This window comes from Procambarus clarkii, chromosome 46 (assembly GCF_040958095.1).
Source record: "Procambarus clarkii isolate CNS0578487 chromosome 46, FALCON_Pclarkii_2.0, whole genome shotgun sequence".
In the NCBI taxonomy this organism is placed as follows: Eukaryota; Metazoa; Arthropoda; class Malacostraca; order Decapoda; family Cambaridae; genus Procambarus; species Procambarus clarkii.
Window position 1 is genome coordinate 25,925,941 of NC_091195.1, and position 16,633 is coordinate 25,942,573.

At 56.4% G+C, this 16,633-nt stretch overlaps 1 protein-coding gene across 1 annotated transcript in view; it reads left to right on the plus strand.

Annotated features, from left to right (window-relative positions):
- The window catches only part of LOC123770570 (uncharacterized), a 564,737-nt gene that overhangs the window by 97,398 nt on the left and 450,706 nt on the right, over positions 1–16,633 (plus strand). The window contains 6 exon segments of the mRNA XM_069301599.1: positions 960–1,246; positions 7,714–7,958; positions 10,535–10,643; positions 12,147–12,294; positions 12,511–12,760; positions 14,991–15,148. Coding sequence (XP_069157700.1) covers positions 960–1,246; positions 7,714–7,958; positions 10,535–10,643; positions 12,147–12,294; positions 12,511–12,760; positions 14,991–15,148 — 1,197 coding nt within the window.

A 16,633-nucleotide genomic window follows, 5' to 3' on the forward strand; every position in this document is an offset into this window, starting at 1 on the left:
TGTGTCCACTCACAGGATGAGTGACGCTGCCCAATACTGTCACTATGGCGGTGTGTCCACTCACAGGATGAGTGACGCTGCCCAATACTATCACTATGGCGGTGTGTCCACTCACAGGATGAGTGACGCTGCCCAATACTGTCACTATGGCGGTGTGTCCACTCACAGGATGAGTGACGCTGCCCAATACTATCACTATGGCGGTGTGTCCACTCACAGGATGAGTGACGCTGCCCAATACTGTCACTATGGCGGTGTGTCCACTCACAGGATGAGTGACGCTGCCCAATACTGTCACTATGGTGGTGTGTCCACTCACAGGATGAGTGACGCTGCCCAATACTGTCACTATGGCGGTGTGTCCACTCACAGGATGAGTGACGCTGCCCAATACTGTCACTATGGCGGTGTGTCCACTCACAGGATGAGTGACGCTGCCCAATACTGTCACAATGGCGGTGTGTCCACTCACAGGATGAGTGACGCTGCCCAATACTGTCACTATGGCGGTGTGTCCACTCACAGGATGAGTGGCGCTGCCCAATACTGTCACTATGGCGGTGTGTCCACTCACAGGATGAGTGACGCTGCCCAATACTGTCACTATGGCGGTGTGTCCACTCACAGGATGAGTGACGCTGCCCAATACTGTCACTATGGCGGTGTGTCCACTCACAGGATGAGTGACGCTGCCCAATACTGTCACTATGGCGGTGTGTCCACTCACAGGATGAGTGACGCTGCCCAATACTGTCACTATGGCGGTGTGTCCACTCACAGGATGAGTGACGCTGCCCAATACTGTCACTATGGCGGTGTGTCCACTCACAGGATGAGTGACGCTGCCCAATACAGTCACAGCTTCACAACCACTAACAACGGGTTGAACCATTAACCATTGACATAATGTTCACCAACGACGCACTAATCTCCCCCCCCCCCCCCTTTGTGTTCCACAGAACATTCTGGAAGTTCTCTGCGGCAGCGGCAGCAGCGAGTCCAGCAGTACCGACGGGGCTGCGGCAGCCGCACCGTCCCTTGCGGGTTCAAGTACGGGGCGGCGGGAGGCGGCCGCAGCCATGTGTCTGATGGTACGGCTGTGTGCGGCCCTCCTGGCGGGGGTCCAGGAGCTACAGTTCACCTCCATGACCACACTGAACAAGATCATCGACGCCGCTGTCGTTCACCGCATCGGCGACCTGGTGATTGACCCGGACAACCATCTTCTGCCCCCGGGCTCCGACAGGTAGGTCATGAGGGCCCTGGAGTGGGCCCCCCCTCCCCCATGGGGGGTCGGTGGGGGGCCCGACCCCCCTCTTGTAAGGAGAGAAAGAAGTCCTACCATCCTATGTTCGTCCCATACCCCACACCCTTCCCCCTGCAGAGTTTTGTGTTGCTGGCAGCTGATCCCAGCTGTTTACAGAGGTCATTCCGACATCGTATTTGTTATCCAGTTCAGTGTCTGTATCATGCACTCACAGGCCTGTGAGTGCATGTGTATTCAGGCACTCACAGACCTCGAGTGCGTGTGTATTCAGGCACTCGTAGGCCTTGAGTGGATCAAGGCAATTCGCCGCATTACATTTCCAGGATTATGTAAACGGAAGGAATTTTGCTATTGTCCCCCCTGGCATGAAGGCTTCTCTGTTTTCTCTGATCATTATGTAAACAAAGATGGCGGCCAATGTTTACATTGGGACTAAGTGAAGAGTCTTACGGCAAACTTTTGTTAGTCTTTTTAAGTTGCTTAAACAGGTTTTGAGTGTTCCTCGAGTTAAATACTGTTGACACTGTGGTCTACCGCTCACTAGGGGGGCCCCTGCCCCTAGTATACTGGGTGTTGACACTGTGGTCTACCCCCTTCACTAGGGGGGCGCCCTGCCCCTGGTATACTGGGTGTTGACACTGTGGTCTACCCCCTTCACTAGGGGGGCGCCCTGCCCCTGGTATAAAACAAAATCTCCTACCTCCAGACCAAGTAATGATATCTATGGATCTAGGCGGACCTATCCACTACTGGGGTGGATCTAGGTGGACCTATCCACTACTGGGGTGGATCTAGGTGGACCTATCCACTACTGGGGTGGATCTAGGCGGACCTATCCACTACTGGGGTGGATCTAGGTGGACCTATCCACTACTGGGGTGGATCTAGGTGGACATATCCACTACTGGGGTGGATCTAGGTGGACCTATCCACTACTGGGGTGGATCTAGGTGGACCTATCCACTACTGGGGTGGATCTAGGTGGACCTATCCACTACTGGGTGGATCTAGGTGGACCTATCCACTACTGGGGTGGATCTAGGGGGACCTATCCACTACTGGGGTGGATCTAGGGGGACCTGTCCACTACTGGGGTGGATCTAGGTGGACCTGTCCACTACTGGGTGGATCTAGGGGGACCTATCCACTACTGGGGTGGATCTAGGTGGACCTGTCCACTACTGGGTGGATCTAGGTGGACCTATCCACTACTGGGGTGGATCTAAGTGGACCTGTCCACTACTGGGGTGGATCTAGGGGGACCTATCCACTACTGGGGTGGATCTAGGTGGACCTGTCCACTACTGGGTGGATCTAGGTGGACCTATCCACTACTGGGGTGGATCTAAGTGGACCTGTCCACTACTGGGGTGGATCTAAGTGGACCTGTCCACTACTGGGGTGGATCTAGGTGGACCTATCCACTACTGGGGTGGATCTAAGTGGACCTGTCCACTACTGGGTGGATCTAGGGGGACCTATCCACTACTGGGGTGGATCTAGGTGGACCTGTCCACTACTGGGTGGATCTAGGTGGACCTATCCACTACTGGGGTGGATCTAAGTGGACCTGTCCACTACTGGGGTGGATCTAGGGGGACCTATCCACTACTGGGGTGGATCTAGGTGGACCTGTCCACTACTGGGTGGATCTAGGTGGACCTATCCACTACTGGGGTGGATCTAGGGGGACCTATCCACTACTGGGGTGGATCTAGGTGGACCTGTCCACTACTGGGTGGATCTAGGGGGACCTATCCACTACTGGGGTGGATCTAGGTGGACCTGTCCACTACTGGGTGGATCTAGGTGGACCTATCCACTACTGGGGTGGATCTAAGTGGACCTGTCCACTACTGGGGTGGATCTAGGGGGACCTATCCACTACTGGGGTGGATCTAGGTGGACCTGTCCACTACTGGGTGGATCTAGGTGGACCTATCCACTACTGGGGTGGATCTAAGTGGACCTGTCCACTACTGGGGTGGATCTAGGTGGACCTATCCACTACTGGGGTGGATCTAAGTGGACCTGTCCACTACTGGGTGGATCTAGGGGGACCTATCCACTACTGGGGTGGATCTAGGTGGACCTGTCCACTACTGGGTGGATCTAGGTGGACCTATCCACTACTGGGGTGGATCTAAGTGGACCTGTCCACTACTGGGGTGGATCTAGGGGGACCTATCCACTACTGGGGTGGATCTAGGTGGACCTGTCCACTACTGGGTGGATCTAGGTGGACCTATCCACTACTGGGGTGGATCTAGGGGGACCTATCCACTACTGGGGTGGATCTAGGGGGACCTGTCCACTACTGGGGTGGCTCTAGGGGGACCTGTCCACTACTGGGGTGGATCTAGGGGGACCTGTCCACTACTGGGTGGATCTAGGTGGACCTATCCACTACTGGGGTGGATCTAAGTGGACCTGTCCACTACTGGGGTGGATCTAGGTGTTCCTATCCACTACTGGGGTGGATCTAGGTGGACCTATCCACTACTGGGGTGGATCTAGGTGGACCTATCCACTACTGGGGTGGATCCAGGTGAACCTATCCACTACTGGGGTGGATCTAGGTGGACCTATCCACTACTGGGGTGGATCTAGGGGGACCTGTCCACTACTGGGGTGGATCTAGGCGGACCTATCCACTACTGGGGTGGATCTAGGGGACCTATCCTCTATTGGGGTGGATCTAGGTGGACCTATCCACTACTGGGGTGGATCTAAGGGGACCTATCCACTACTGGGGTGGACCTAGGCGGACCTATCCACTACTGGGGTGGATCTAGGGGACCTATCCACTATTGGGGTGGATCTAGGTGTTCCTATCCACTACTGGGGTGGATCTAAGGGGACCTATCCACTACTGGGGTGGACCTAGGCGGACCTATCCACTACTGGGGTGGATCTAAGGGGACCTATCCACTACTGGGGTGGATCTAGGCGGACCTATCCACTACTGGGGTGGATCTAGGGGACCTATCCTCTATTGGGGTGGATCTAGGTGGACCTATCCACTACTGGGGTGGATCTAAGGGGACCTATCCACTACTGGGGTGGATCTAAGGGGACCTATCCACTACAGGGGTGGACCTAGGCTGACCTATCCACTACTGGGGTGGATCTAGGCGGACCTATCCACTACTGGGGTGGATCTAGACTGGTGTGTACCCGCCTCACACATCCACCTGAGAGTATAGGTCACCTGCCAATTATGGTGTTGATATATAGTGTTAATTAACATCAATTATATAGTTATCATTTAGCTGATAATTCCAAGACTGTTATACACTGTCGTTTTAACCTAAACCAAATTAGTAAATCATTGAATAATTAATGTCTATTCTTATATATTTCTGAGAGACAAATATTGGAATTATCAGTATCAGGTTAATATATTAAGCCATTTTAGGTTGATTGTGAGAGTGGAAGCTTTCGCTGATACGAGTAGGTGATACCGCTGCAGAAATGATTACGTATGTAGTAAATATATGTAGCGTTACAAGGGGGGGGGGTGAGGTTATCTTGGTTATCTTGAGAGGATTTCGGGGCTTTAGTGTCCCCGCGGCCCGGTCCTCTACCAGGCCTCCACCCCCAGGAAGCAGCCCGTGACAGCTGACTAACACCCAGGTACCTATTTTACTGCTAGGTAACAGGAGCATAGGGTGAAAGAAACTTTGCCCATTGTTTCTCGCCGGCGCCCGGGATCGAACCCGGGACCACAGGATCACAAGTACAGTGTGCTGTCCGCTCGGCTGCCTGTCGTGGTGGAGGTGCCTTACTGGTGTGTGTATCGGTACGCAAGATGAGGACCACACCAAGCCTGTCACGTTCATATCAAACGGCATTATCCATTTGTCACCGTGGTGTAGTGGTAAGACACTCGCCTGGCGTTCCGCGAGCGCTATGTCATGGGTTCGTATCCTGGCCGGGGAGGATTTACTGGGCGCAAATCCTTAACTGTAGCCTCTGTTTAACTCAACAGTAAAATGTGTACTTGGTTGTAACAACGATTCTTCGCGGCGGGGATCGTATTCCAGGGACCTGCCCGAAACGCTACACGTACTAGTGGCTCTACAAGAATGTAACAACTCTTCTATATATCTCAAAAAAAAAAAAAAAAAAAAAAAAAAAAAAAAAAAAATTGTATGCGGTGCGTTTCATACGGCCGCAGTAAAGAGAGAGGGTACAAGACACCCGCCAAGCTTGGTAGCTGCTAGTTCTGTATCATTACAAGTATGACAGTCAGTAACCAAGCAATGGCTTTATATCACCCCTACAACCAAGACTTCCTCAGTACCACACCACCACCACAATGCCCACCACCGCGGGGCTTTGCTCCCTCACACCTGGCTGATCGCTCTGGGAGCCCGTCAGGCCAACCTACGGGTGAACCGCCACTAGCGATCTGGTCTTGTCCCACGGAAGAGTCATGGAAGACGCACTACTAACCTCAAGACGTCGCTTCATGCGGCTACAGCACTTCCTCTGTCTTGCCTGCCATAACGAAGGCTCACAGGTCACCCGTCACGCACCTGTGTCACTCAACTACTCGTCAGGTCGTCAACTGGGTGTGTAACTGCACCCCGGAGGGAGCCGGTCGGCCGAGCGGACAGCACACTGGACTTGTGATCCTGTGGTCCCCGGTTCGATCCCGGGCGCCGGCGAGAAACAATGGGCAGAGTTTCTTTCACCCTATGCTCCTGTTACCTAGCAGTAAAAGGTACCTGGTTGTTAGTCAGCTGTCACGGGCTGCTTCCTTGGGGGTGGAGGCCTGGTCGAAGACCGGGCCGCGGGGACACTAAAGCCACGAAATCGTCTCAAGATAACCTCAAGAAGATGATAACCTGTCCATGGACGCCTGTCCACCATGGTAGAAGGTACACGGTGCCCAGGTGGCTCCTCGGCGTTCCTCTTGTCACAAGTGCTCGGGCGTCGTGCAGAACTCGCGTCACTGCCTTGCCTACTAATCCTTGGCTTCAGGTTTTCTGAGCTGGTGCAACCATTGGTCACGGAGCTTGTCACTGTCCGCACTCGCGCCTTCAATGAGACGTTTTCTCTTTTTTGAGAGATATATAGAAGAGTTGTTACATTCTTGTAGAGCCACTAGTACGCGTAGCGTTTCGGGCAGGTCCCTGGAATACGATCCCCGCCGCGAAGAATCGTTTTTACAACCAAGTACACATTTTACTGTTGTTAAACAGAGGCTACAGTTAAGGATTTGCGCCCAGTAAATCCTTCCCGGCCAGGATACGAACCCATGATCTTGGATCCGGATTGAGTGTCTTCACTCCAGAACTTCAGTAGATGTGACAATGACAACAGCACTGGACGTCGTACCAGGGCGCCACAACTTGGCCTCACTGTGTCGCCGCTCACCCTCCGTCCACGACTAATAGCCACGAGTACTTGGCACTTGTTTGCCCACTAAACTCGGCTTCTCCATACTCCCAGGAGCACCTATTCCTCTGCGACAATGGTAGACTGCGATGGCTGCTCAAATCCACTAAGCGAGGTTCCCAGGACCTCCAATCTCGAGAGCTCATTGACGCACTTCCACTCGCGTCAAAGATCTGTGGCACTCTGGCTGGCGCAGTGACCTGCCGTCCTGTGCCAGGCTTCCCAGTGACGTCACAGTTGGCTCTGATTGGTCAGCCACGTTACGTGATCTCAGCCAGCCAATCGCTAGCCAGCTGGCGCCTCACGTCTAGGCGCCAAAATCCTAGACATGTCGCCATTTTGTATGTATTAGGGGCATAAGCCCCCTTACCTGCAAAACTTAAAATTTGATAATTTCTCCATAAATATGTAATGTATTCAGTAGCCTCTCATATCAAATGACTCCCTGCACCTCTGGGAACCTGCCAGGTAAGTGGATATGACTCTTAACGCTGCCACTGGGGAGAAATATGAGAGGACGTTGTAACAGTAGTAATGTTTATATATATAATAGTATAGGTGACGGGAGGTGGAGAGAGCAGTGACTGACTGTACAAGTGATCCTTCCCATCCACCAATTACTTTGGAACGACAGCAACAATACCACAGATATAAGATATTTTTTATCGTCTTTATGAGTAATGAATTAATTTGTTGTGTTTAATTAATTGAAGAATTTTCAGTAAATTTGGTCTAAATTTATAACTTTATTTTATGCCTTGAGAACTTATTTACTGGATATTAATGAGGGCGATTACCCCCCCCCCAGCATGACAGGGAGGGGGGGGGGGGGGTACATCAGGGTAAAGTGTAACATTTGGGCAAGTTGAAGGCCTTGGCTAGCAGGAGACGAAGTCGTCTAGAGTATCCTTGACGCGGGTTCGAGTCGTCTCACTGCTTGATATACATCACAATGTGACTATAAATTTTATCATTTGTATAAAAGTGATTTATTGTATATTTCGTAAATGGTGGTTGTACAATGTGAGTGTTGTGACCAGGAAGGTGAAGAGGGCGGTGCCAGGGTGCCGCCTGGCCCGGCAGAACAGTCGTGCGGGCAGTGTGGGCAGCGGGGAGGGCAGCTCCAGCACCATGGGCACCCCTGACACCGTCCCTGGCAGGGGCGGCCTCACCCACTACGGCCAGTGGCTGCTCCTGTGGCGCTACCACAGCACCTCTACCGACGCCGCCGCCCACACCGACGCCGCCCACACCGACGCCGCCCACCACAACACCACCATTATCGGTACGTCCTAAACTATCATACCTCCTGATACTTTACGGCCTGTTAATGTAGGTCTCTACACGTGCCACAACGTGCAATTTTCACCGTACTAACCTTAACGCGTGAACCCAAGCCACTTACCTAACCTAACCAGACAACGTATAGAAAACGTGGATATTTTGTGAGAATTTTGGGATTATTGGGATTTAGTGGGGGCCCCCCCCACAGGGGCCCTGGCCAGCATGTTCCCCCCCCACAGGGGCCCTGACCAACATGTTCCCCCCCCCCACAGGGGCCCTGACCAACATGTTCCCCCCCCCCCACAGGGGCCCTGACCAACATGTCCCCCCCCCCACAGGGACCCTGACCAACATGTCCCCCCCACCACAGGGACCCTGTCCAACATGTCCCCCCCACAGGGGCCCTGACCAACATGTCCCCCCCCCCACAGGGGCCCTGGCCAACATGTCCCCCCCCCCACAGGGGCCCTGGCCAACATGTTCCCCCCCCACAGGGACCCTGACCAACATGTTCCCCCCCCCACAGGGACCCTGACCAACATGTTCCCCCCCCCACAGGGGCCCTGACCAACATGTTCCCCCCCCCCCCCACAGGGGCCCTGACCAACATGTTCCCCCCCCCACAGGGGCCCTGACCAACATGTTCCCCCCACAGGGACCCTGACCAACATGTTCCCCCCCCCCCACAGGGGCCCTGACCAACATGTTCCCCCCCACAGGGACCCTGACCAACATGTCCCCCCCCACAGGGGCCCTGACCAACATGTTCCCCCCCCACAGGGACCCTGACCAACATGTCCCCCCCCCCACAGGGGCCCTGACCAACATGTTCCCCCCCCCCACAGGGACCCTGACCAACATGTCCCCCCCCCACAGGGGCCCTGACCAACATGTTCCCCCCCACAGGAGCCCTGACCAACATGTCCCCCCCACAGGGACCCTGACCAACATGTTCCCCCCCCCACAGGGGCCCTGACCAACATGTTCCCCCCCACAGGAGCCCTGACCAACATGTCCCCCCCACAGGGACCCTGACCAACATGTTCCCCCCCCACAGGGGCCCTGACCAACATGTTCCCCCCCCACCGGGGCCCTGACCAACATGTTCCCCCCCACAGGAGCCCTGACCAGCATGTTCCCTCCCACAGGGGCCCTGACCAACATGTCCCCCCCACAGGGACCCTGACCAACATGTTCCCCCCCCCCCACAGGGGCCCTGACCAACATGTTCCCCCCCACCGGGGCCTTGACCAACATGTTCCCCCCCACAGGAGCCCTGACCAACATGTCCCCCCCACAGGGACCCTGACCAACATGTTCCCCCCCACAGGGACCCTGACCAACATGTCCCCCCCCCCACAGGGGCCCTGACCAACATGTTCCCCCCCCACAGGGACCCTGACCAACATGTCCCCCCCCCACAGGTGCCTTGACCAACATGTCCCCCCCCACAGGGACCCTGACCAACATGTTCCCCCCCACAGGGGCCCTGACCAACATGTTCCCCCCCCCACAGGGGCCCTGACCAACATGTTCCCCCCCCCACAGGGGCCTTGACCAACATGTCCCCCCCCACAGGGACCCTGACCAACATGTCCCCCCCACAGGGGCCTTGACCAACATGTCCCCCCACAGGGACCCTGACCAACATGTCCCCCCCCCACAGGGACCCTGACCAACATGTTCCCCCCCCCACAGGGACCCTGACCAACATGTTCCCCCCCCCACAGGGGCCCTGACCAACATGTCCCCCCCCACAGGGACCCTGACCAACATGTTCCCCCCCCCCACAGGGACCCTGACCAACATGTTCCCCCCCCCCCACAGGGGCCCTGACCAACATGTTCCCCCCCCCACAGGGGCCCTGACCAACATGTCCCCCCCCCCCCACAGGGGCCCTGACCAACATGTTCCCCCCCCCCACAGGGGCCCTGACCAACATGTTCCCTCCCACAGGGACGCTGGCCAACATATCCCCCCCACAGGGGCCCTGACCAACATGTTCCCCCCCCCCTCCACAGGGACCCTGACCAACATGTTCCCCCCCCCCACAGGGGCCTTGACCAACATGTCCCCCCCCACAGGGACCCTGACCAACATGTCCCCCCCACAGGGACCCTGACCAACATGTTCCCTCCCACAGGGACGCTGGCCAACATATCCCCCCCACAGGGGCCCTGACCAACATGTTCCCCCCCCCTCCACAGGGACCCTGACCAACATGTTCCCCCCCCCCACAGGGGCCTTGACCAACATGTCCCCCCCACAGGGACCCTGACTAACATGTTCCCCCCCACAGGGACCCTGACCAACATGTCCCCCCCCCACAGGGACCCTGACCAACATGTCCCCCCCCCACAGGGGCCTTGACCAACATGTTTCCCCCCACCGGGGCCTTGACCAACATGTTCCCCCCACAGGGACCCTGACCAACATGTCCCCCCCCCACAGGGGCCTTGACCAACATGTCCCCCCCACAGGGACTCTGACCAACATGTTCCCCCCCACAGGGACCCTGACCAACATGTCCCCCCCCCCCCCCACAGGGGCCTTGACCAACATGTTCCTACCCTACAGGGACGCTGGCCAACATATCCGCGGTCTCCATACTGAACGTGATGCACAACGCCATAACTCTCCACAAGCGGACAGTGGGAGCCAAGCAGCAGTGCCAACCCAGCCAGAGGTGAGTGCCAGGGGCTGTGGTGAGTGCCAGGGGGCTGTGAGGTGAGTGCCAGGGGGCTGTGAGGTGAGTGCCAGGGGGCTGTGAGGTGAGTGCCAGGGGGCTGTGAGGTGAGTGCCAGGGGGCTGTGAGGTGAGTGCCAGGGGGCTGTGAGGTGAGTGCCAGGGGGCTGTGAGGTGAGTGCCAGGGGGCTGTGAGGTGAGTGCCAGGGGGCTGTGAGGTGAGTGCCAGGGGGCTGTGAGGTGAGTGCCAGGGGCCTGTGAGGTGAGTGCCAGGGGCCTGTGAGGTGAGTGCCAGGGGCCTGTGAGGTGAGTGCCAGGGGCCTGTGAGGTGAGTGCCAGGGGCCTGTGAGGTGAGTGCCAGGGGCCTGTGAGGTGAGTGCCAGGGGCCTGTGAGGTGAGTGCCAGGGGCCTGTGAGGTGAGTGCCAGGGGCCTGTGAGGTGAGTGCCAGGGGCCTGTGAGGTGAGTGCCAGGGGCCTGTGAGGTGAGTGCCAGGGGCCTGTGAGGTGAGTGCCAGGGGCCTGTGAGGTGAGTGCCAGGGGCCTGTGAGGTGAGTGCCAGGGGCCTGTGAGGTGAGTGCCAGGGGCCTGTGAGGTGAGTGCCAGGGGCCTGTGAGGTGAGTGCCAGGGGCCTGTGAGGTGAGTGCCAGGGGCCTGTGAGGTGAGTGCCAGGGGCCTGTGAGGTGAGTGCCAGGGGCCTGTGAGGTGAGTGCCAGGGGCCTGTGAGGTGAGTGCCAGGGGCCTGTGAGGTGAGTGCCAGGGGCCTGTGAGGTGAGTGCCAGGGGCCTGTGAGGTGAGTGCCAGGGGCCTGTGAGGTGAGTGCCAGGGGCCTGTGAGGTGAGTGCCAGGGGCCTGTGAGGCGAGTGCCAGGGGCCTGTGAGGCGAGTGCCAGGGGGCTGAGGCGAGTGCCAGGGGGCTGAGGCGAGTGCCAAGGGGCTGTGAGGTGAGTGCCAGGGGGCTGTGAGGTGAGTGCCAGGGGGCTGTGAGTGCCAGGGGCTGTGAGTGCCAGGGGCTCTGTAATACTAGAGTATTGTACACTAGAGTATATGGTATCCTAGAGCATTTTGATTAATACTAATATATACTGAGTAACACTTCTTACTGTTTGCACTTCGTAACACTTTGTAAACAATTGATAATGGTAAAAGCCTTGAGGAAACTAGTTATTGAACACTAAATATAGTTACTTAGTTATCATAGTGTTTGGGGAAGGTCCAGTTGGTAGTACTGGGCCCTTACCTACCACCATCTACCACCATGTTGACCAGACCACACGCTAGAAGTTGAAGGGACGACGACGTTTCGGTCCGTCCTGGACCATTTTCAAGTAGATTGTGAGAATGATCGACTTGAGAATAGTCGAGGACGGACCGAAACGTCGTCGTCCCTTCAACTTCTAGTGTGTGGTCTGGTCAACATACTTCAGCCACATTATTGTGACTCCTCGCCTGCATTTACCACCATCTACCATCATCTACCACCATCTACCACCATCTACCACCTACAGGCTCCGCCAGTGCCGCTCCCACTGCCTGCAGATCCTCAGTTCTAGAGTACTGCTGTTCATGACCCACTGTCCGGCCATCCAATCACAACTGGTGGAGGAGAACCGCCTCCGCTCATTGGTCGCCGCCCTCGACACCACCCACGACCCGGTGAGCTCCACAACACTGCTTGTTGTTGACACCTGACACTCCCCCCCCCCCTTCCTGGTGGTGATCTGACACCTGGGAGTTTTCTCATTTAATACCTTATGATATATTTTCTTCCCTTGTGTTTAACGCCAGCATAACACGTGTGTAACACCTAACACGTGTGTAACACCTAACACGTGTGTAAGATGTGTCTAACACGTGTCCGTCCTGCGGCAGCAACTGCTGTGCTCGGTGCTGCAGGTGGTGGCGACGTTGGGGCTCAACCCGCACTACCACCAGGCGCTCCTGGCCGCCAAGGTGCCCGACGCCCTCACGCAGCTCATCCTGCCCTCCGACGAGTGGTTCTACACCAACCACTCCACCAGACACGCCCGCTACGTCAAGCACCACGCCGCCCGCACCCTCGTCTACCTCGGCCTCCAGCACCGCGTCAACCACAGGGTCAATGTCTACGATCTCCTTCTGGGTAGGTACTGTGGGTGAGGGGCGTGGGGATGATCCGGAAGGGAGCCACCAAATTGGCGCAGTTTCCCCTGCGTCTGCGAGTCTTGGCAATCACCCGTTTTCTCTCTCTTGTTATTGTTGAGACCAGCTGTTCATCTGTTCTTGTTAGTGATTTAAAATGTTCTTCTATCGCTTGTTCCGTGAACTGTATCACACTACCACTGTTACTGGACACTCTGACCCCGTTAAGAACATAAACACATAAGAATAAAGGTAACTGCAGAAGGCATATTGAGTAGCAATATTTGCAAATTTGCCGATGATACAAAAATCGGGACGTATTTTACACAGAAAGATTCATTATCACTTCAAGTTGATCTAGATAGGGTTTTGAAATGGTCAAAGGATTGGCAGATGCAGTTTAATGCTGATAAATGTAAAGTTCTGAGGTTAGGTAATGATGATAGAGTTACAAGATACGAGCTAGATGGTGTTGAGATTGCGAAGTCGGATTGCGAAAGGGATCTGGGAGTTATGATTAGTAAGAATTTAAAACAAAAGGATCAATGCATAAATGTTCGTAATAAGGCAAATCGGACACTTGGATTTATTAATCGCAGCGTTAGTAACAAGACACCTGGTGTGGTTCTCAAGCTATATCTTGCTCTAGTTAGGCCCCATTTAGATTATGCAGTTCAGTTTTGGTCGCCATATTATAGAATGGATATAAATTCACTTGAACGTGTCCAGCGTAGGATGACTAAGTTAATTCCCCAAATTAGAAATCTTTCATATGAAGAAAGATTAACAAAGCTTAAGTTGCATTCACTGGAAAGGCGAAGAGTTAGGGGTGACATGATAGAGGTTTACAAGTGGGTGAATGGACATAACAGGGGGGATATTAATAGGGTATTAAAAATATCAACACAAGACAGAACACGAAACAATGGGTATAAATTGGATAAGTTTAGATTTAGGAAAGACTTGGGTAAATACTGGTTTGGTAACAGGGTTGTTGATTTGTGGAACCAATTACCGCGTAACGTGGTGGAGGTGGGGTCCCTCGATTGTTTCAAGCGCGGGTTGGACATGTATATGAGTGGGATTGGGTGGTTATAAACAGGATCTGCCCCGTATGGACCAATAGGAGCTGCCTCGTATGGACCAATAGGAGCTGCCTCGTATGGACCAATAGGAGCTGCCTCGTATGGACCAATAGGAGCTGCCTCGTATGGACCAATAGGAGCTGCCTCGTATGGACCAATAGGAGCTGCCTCGTATGGACCAATAGGAGCTGCCTCGTATGGACCAATAGGAGCTGCCTCGTATGGACCAATAGGAGCTGCCTCGTATGGACCAATAGGAGCTGCCTCGTATGGACCAATAGGAGCTGCCTCGTATGGACCAATAGGAGCTGCCTCGTATGGACCAATAGGAGCTGCCTCGTATGGACCAATAGGAGCTGCCTCGTATGGACCAATAGGTGCTGCCTCGTATGGACCAATAGGAGCTGCCTCGTATGGACCAATAGGAGCTGCCTCGTATGGACCAATAGGAGCTGCCTCGTATGGACCAATAGGTGCTGCCTCGTATGGACCAATAGGAGCTGCCTCGTATGGACCAATAGGAGCTGCCTCGTATGGACCAATAGGAGCTGCCTCGTATGGACCAATAGGAGCTGCCTCGTATGGACCAATAGGAGCTGCCTCGTATGGACCAATAGGAGCTGCCTCGTATGGACCAATAGCAGCTGCCTCGTATGGACCAATAGGAGCTGCCTCGTATGGACCAATAGCAGCTGCCTCGTATGGACCAATAGGAGCTGCCTCGTGTGGACCAATAGGAGCTGCCTCGTATGGACCAATAGGAGCTACCTCGTATGGACCAATAGCAGCTGCCTCGTATGGACCAATAGGAGCTGCCTCGTATGGACCAATAGGAGCTGCCTCGTATGGACCAATAGGAGCTGCCTCGTATGGACCAATAGGAGCTGCCTCGTATGGACCAATAGGAGCTGCCTCGTATGGACCAATAGGAGCTACCTCGTATGGACCAATAGGCCTTCTGGAGTTACCTTTGTTCTTATCTTACATGCCTTAACCTTCCTAGATCATTGAGCAATAATATATATGTTTAATGTCTGTAATCTGTACCTAATTCGAAACCAATAGTTACATTAGGAAGATCTATTGCTAGGATTTATTGATTAATTTCTGGGGTTATTGTATTAAATGTTGTTGTTGTTGTATCAGACGAGGCGCCGCCGCCGACCCCGCTAGGAGAGAGCTCTGAGGACGACTATATCATGATGACCTCAGCCCCGCCGCCCGTCGTCACCACCCATGATAACAAGAAGGTCCTCGGCATGACGGTAGAGGGCATGGTGCTCCACACGCTCAAGAGCCTTGAGGTGAGCATGCTCCTCCACCCCCATGCTCCTCCACCCCCATGCTCCTCCACACACACCAGTCCTGGCCCCCCACACCAGTCCTGGCCCCCCACACCAGTCCTGGCCCCATGCTCCTCCACACACACCAGTCCTGGCCCCATGCTCCCCCACACACACCAGTCCTGGCCCCATGCTCCCCCCCCCCACACACACCAGTCCTGGCCCCATCCTCCCCCCCACACACCAGTCCTGGCTCCATGCTCTCCCCCACACACCAGTCCTGGCCCCCCACACCAGTCCTGGCCCCCCACACCGGTCCTGGCCCCCTGCTCCCCCCCACACACCAGTCCTGTCCCCCTGCTCCCCCCCACACACCAGTCCTGGCCCCCTGCTCCCCCCCCACACACCAGTCCTGGCCCCATGCTCCCCCCCACACACCAGTCCTGACCCCCACACCAGTCCTAGCCCCCCACACCAGTCCTGGCCCCCCCACACCAGTCCTGGCCCCATGCTCCTCCACACACACCAGTCCTGGCCCCATGCTCCTCCACACACACCAGTCCTGGCCCCATGCTCCTCCACACACACCAGTCCTGGCCCCATGCTCCTCCACACACACCAGTCCTGGCCCCATGCTCCTCCACACACACCAGTCCTGGCCCCATGCTCCTCCACACACACCAGTCCTGGCCCCATGCTCCTCCACACACACCAGTCCTGGCCCCATGCTCCTCCACACACACCAGTCCTGGCCCCATGCTCCTCCACACACACCAGTCCTGGCCCCATGCTCCCCCACACACACCTGTCCTGGCCCCATCCTCCCCCCACACACACACACCAGTCCTGGCCCCATCCTCCCCCCCACACACCTGTCCTGGCCCCATCCTCCCCCCCCCCACACCAGTCCTGGCCCCCTGCTCCCCCCCACACACCAGTCCTGGCCCCATGCTCCCCCCCACACACCAGTCCTGGCCCCCTGCTCCCCCCCCCCACACACCAGTCCTGGCCCCCTGCTCCCCCCCACACACCAGTCCTGGCCCCATGCTCCCCCCCACACACCAGTCCTGGCCCCCTGCTCCCCCCCACACACCAGTCCTGGCCCCCTGCTCCCCCCCACACACCAGTCCTGGCCCCCTGCTCCCCCCCACACACCAGTCCTGGCCCCCTGCTCCCCCCCACACACCAGTCCTGGCCCCCTGCTCCCCCCCACACACCAGTCCTGGCCCCATGCCCCCCCCCCACACACCAGTCCTGGCCCCCTGCTCCCCCCCACACACCAGTCCTGGCCCCCTGCTCCCCCCCCCACGCACCAGTCCTGGCCCCATGCTCCCCCCCACGCACCAGTCCTGGCCCCATGCTCCCCCCCCACGCACCAGTCCTGGCCCCATGCTCCCCCCACGCACCAGTCCTGGCCCCATGCTCCTCCACACACACACCAGTCCTGGCCCCATGCTCCCCCCACACACACCAGTCCTGGCCCCATGCTCCCCCCACACACACCAG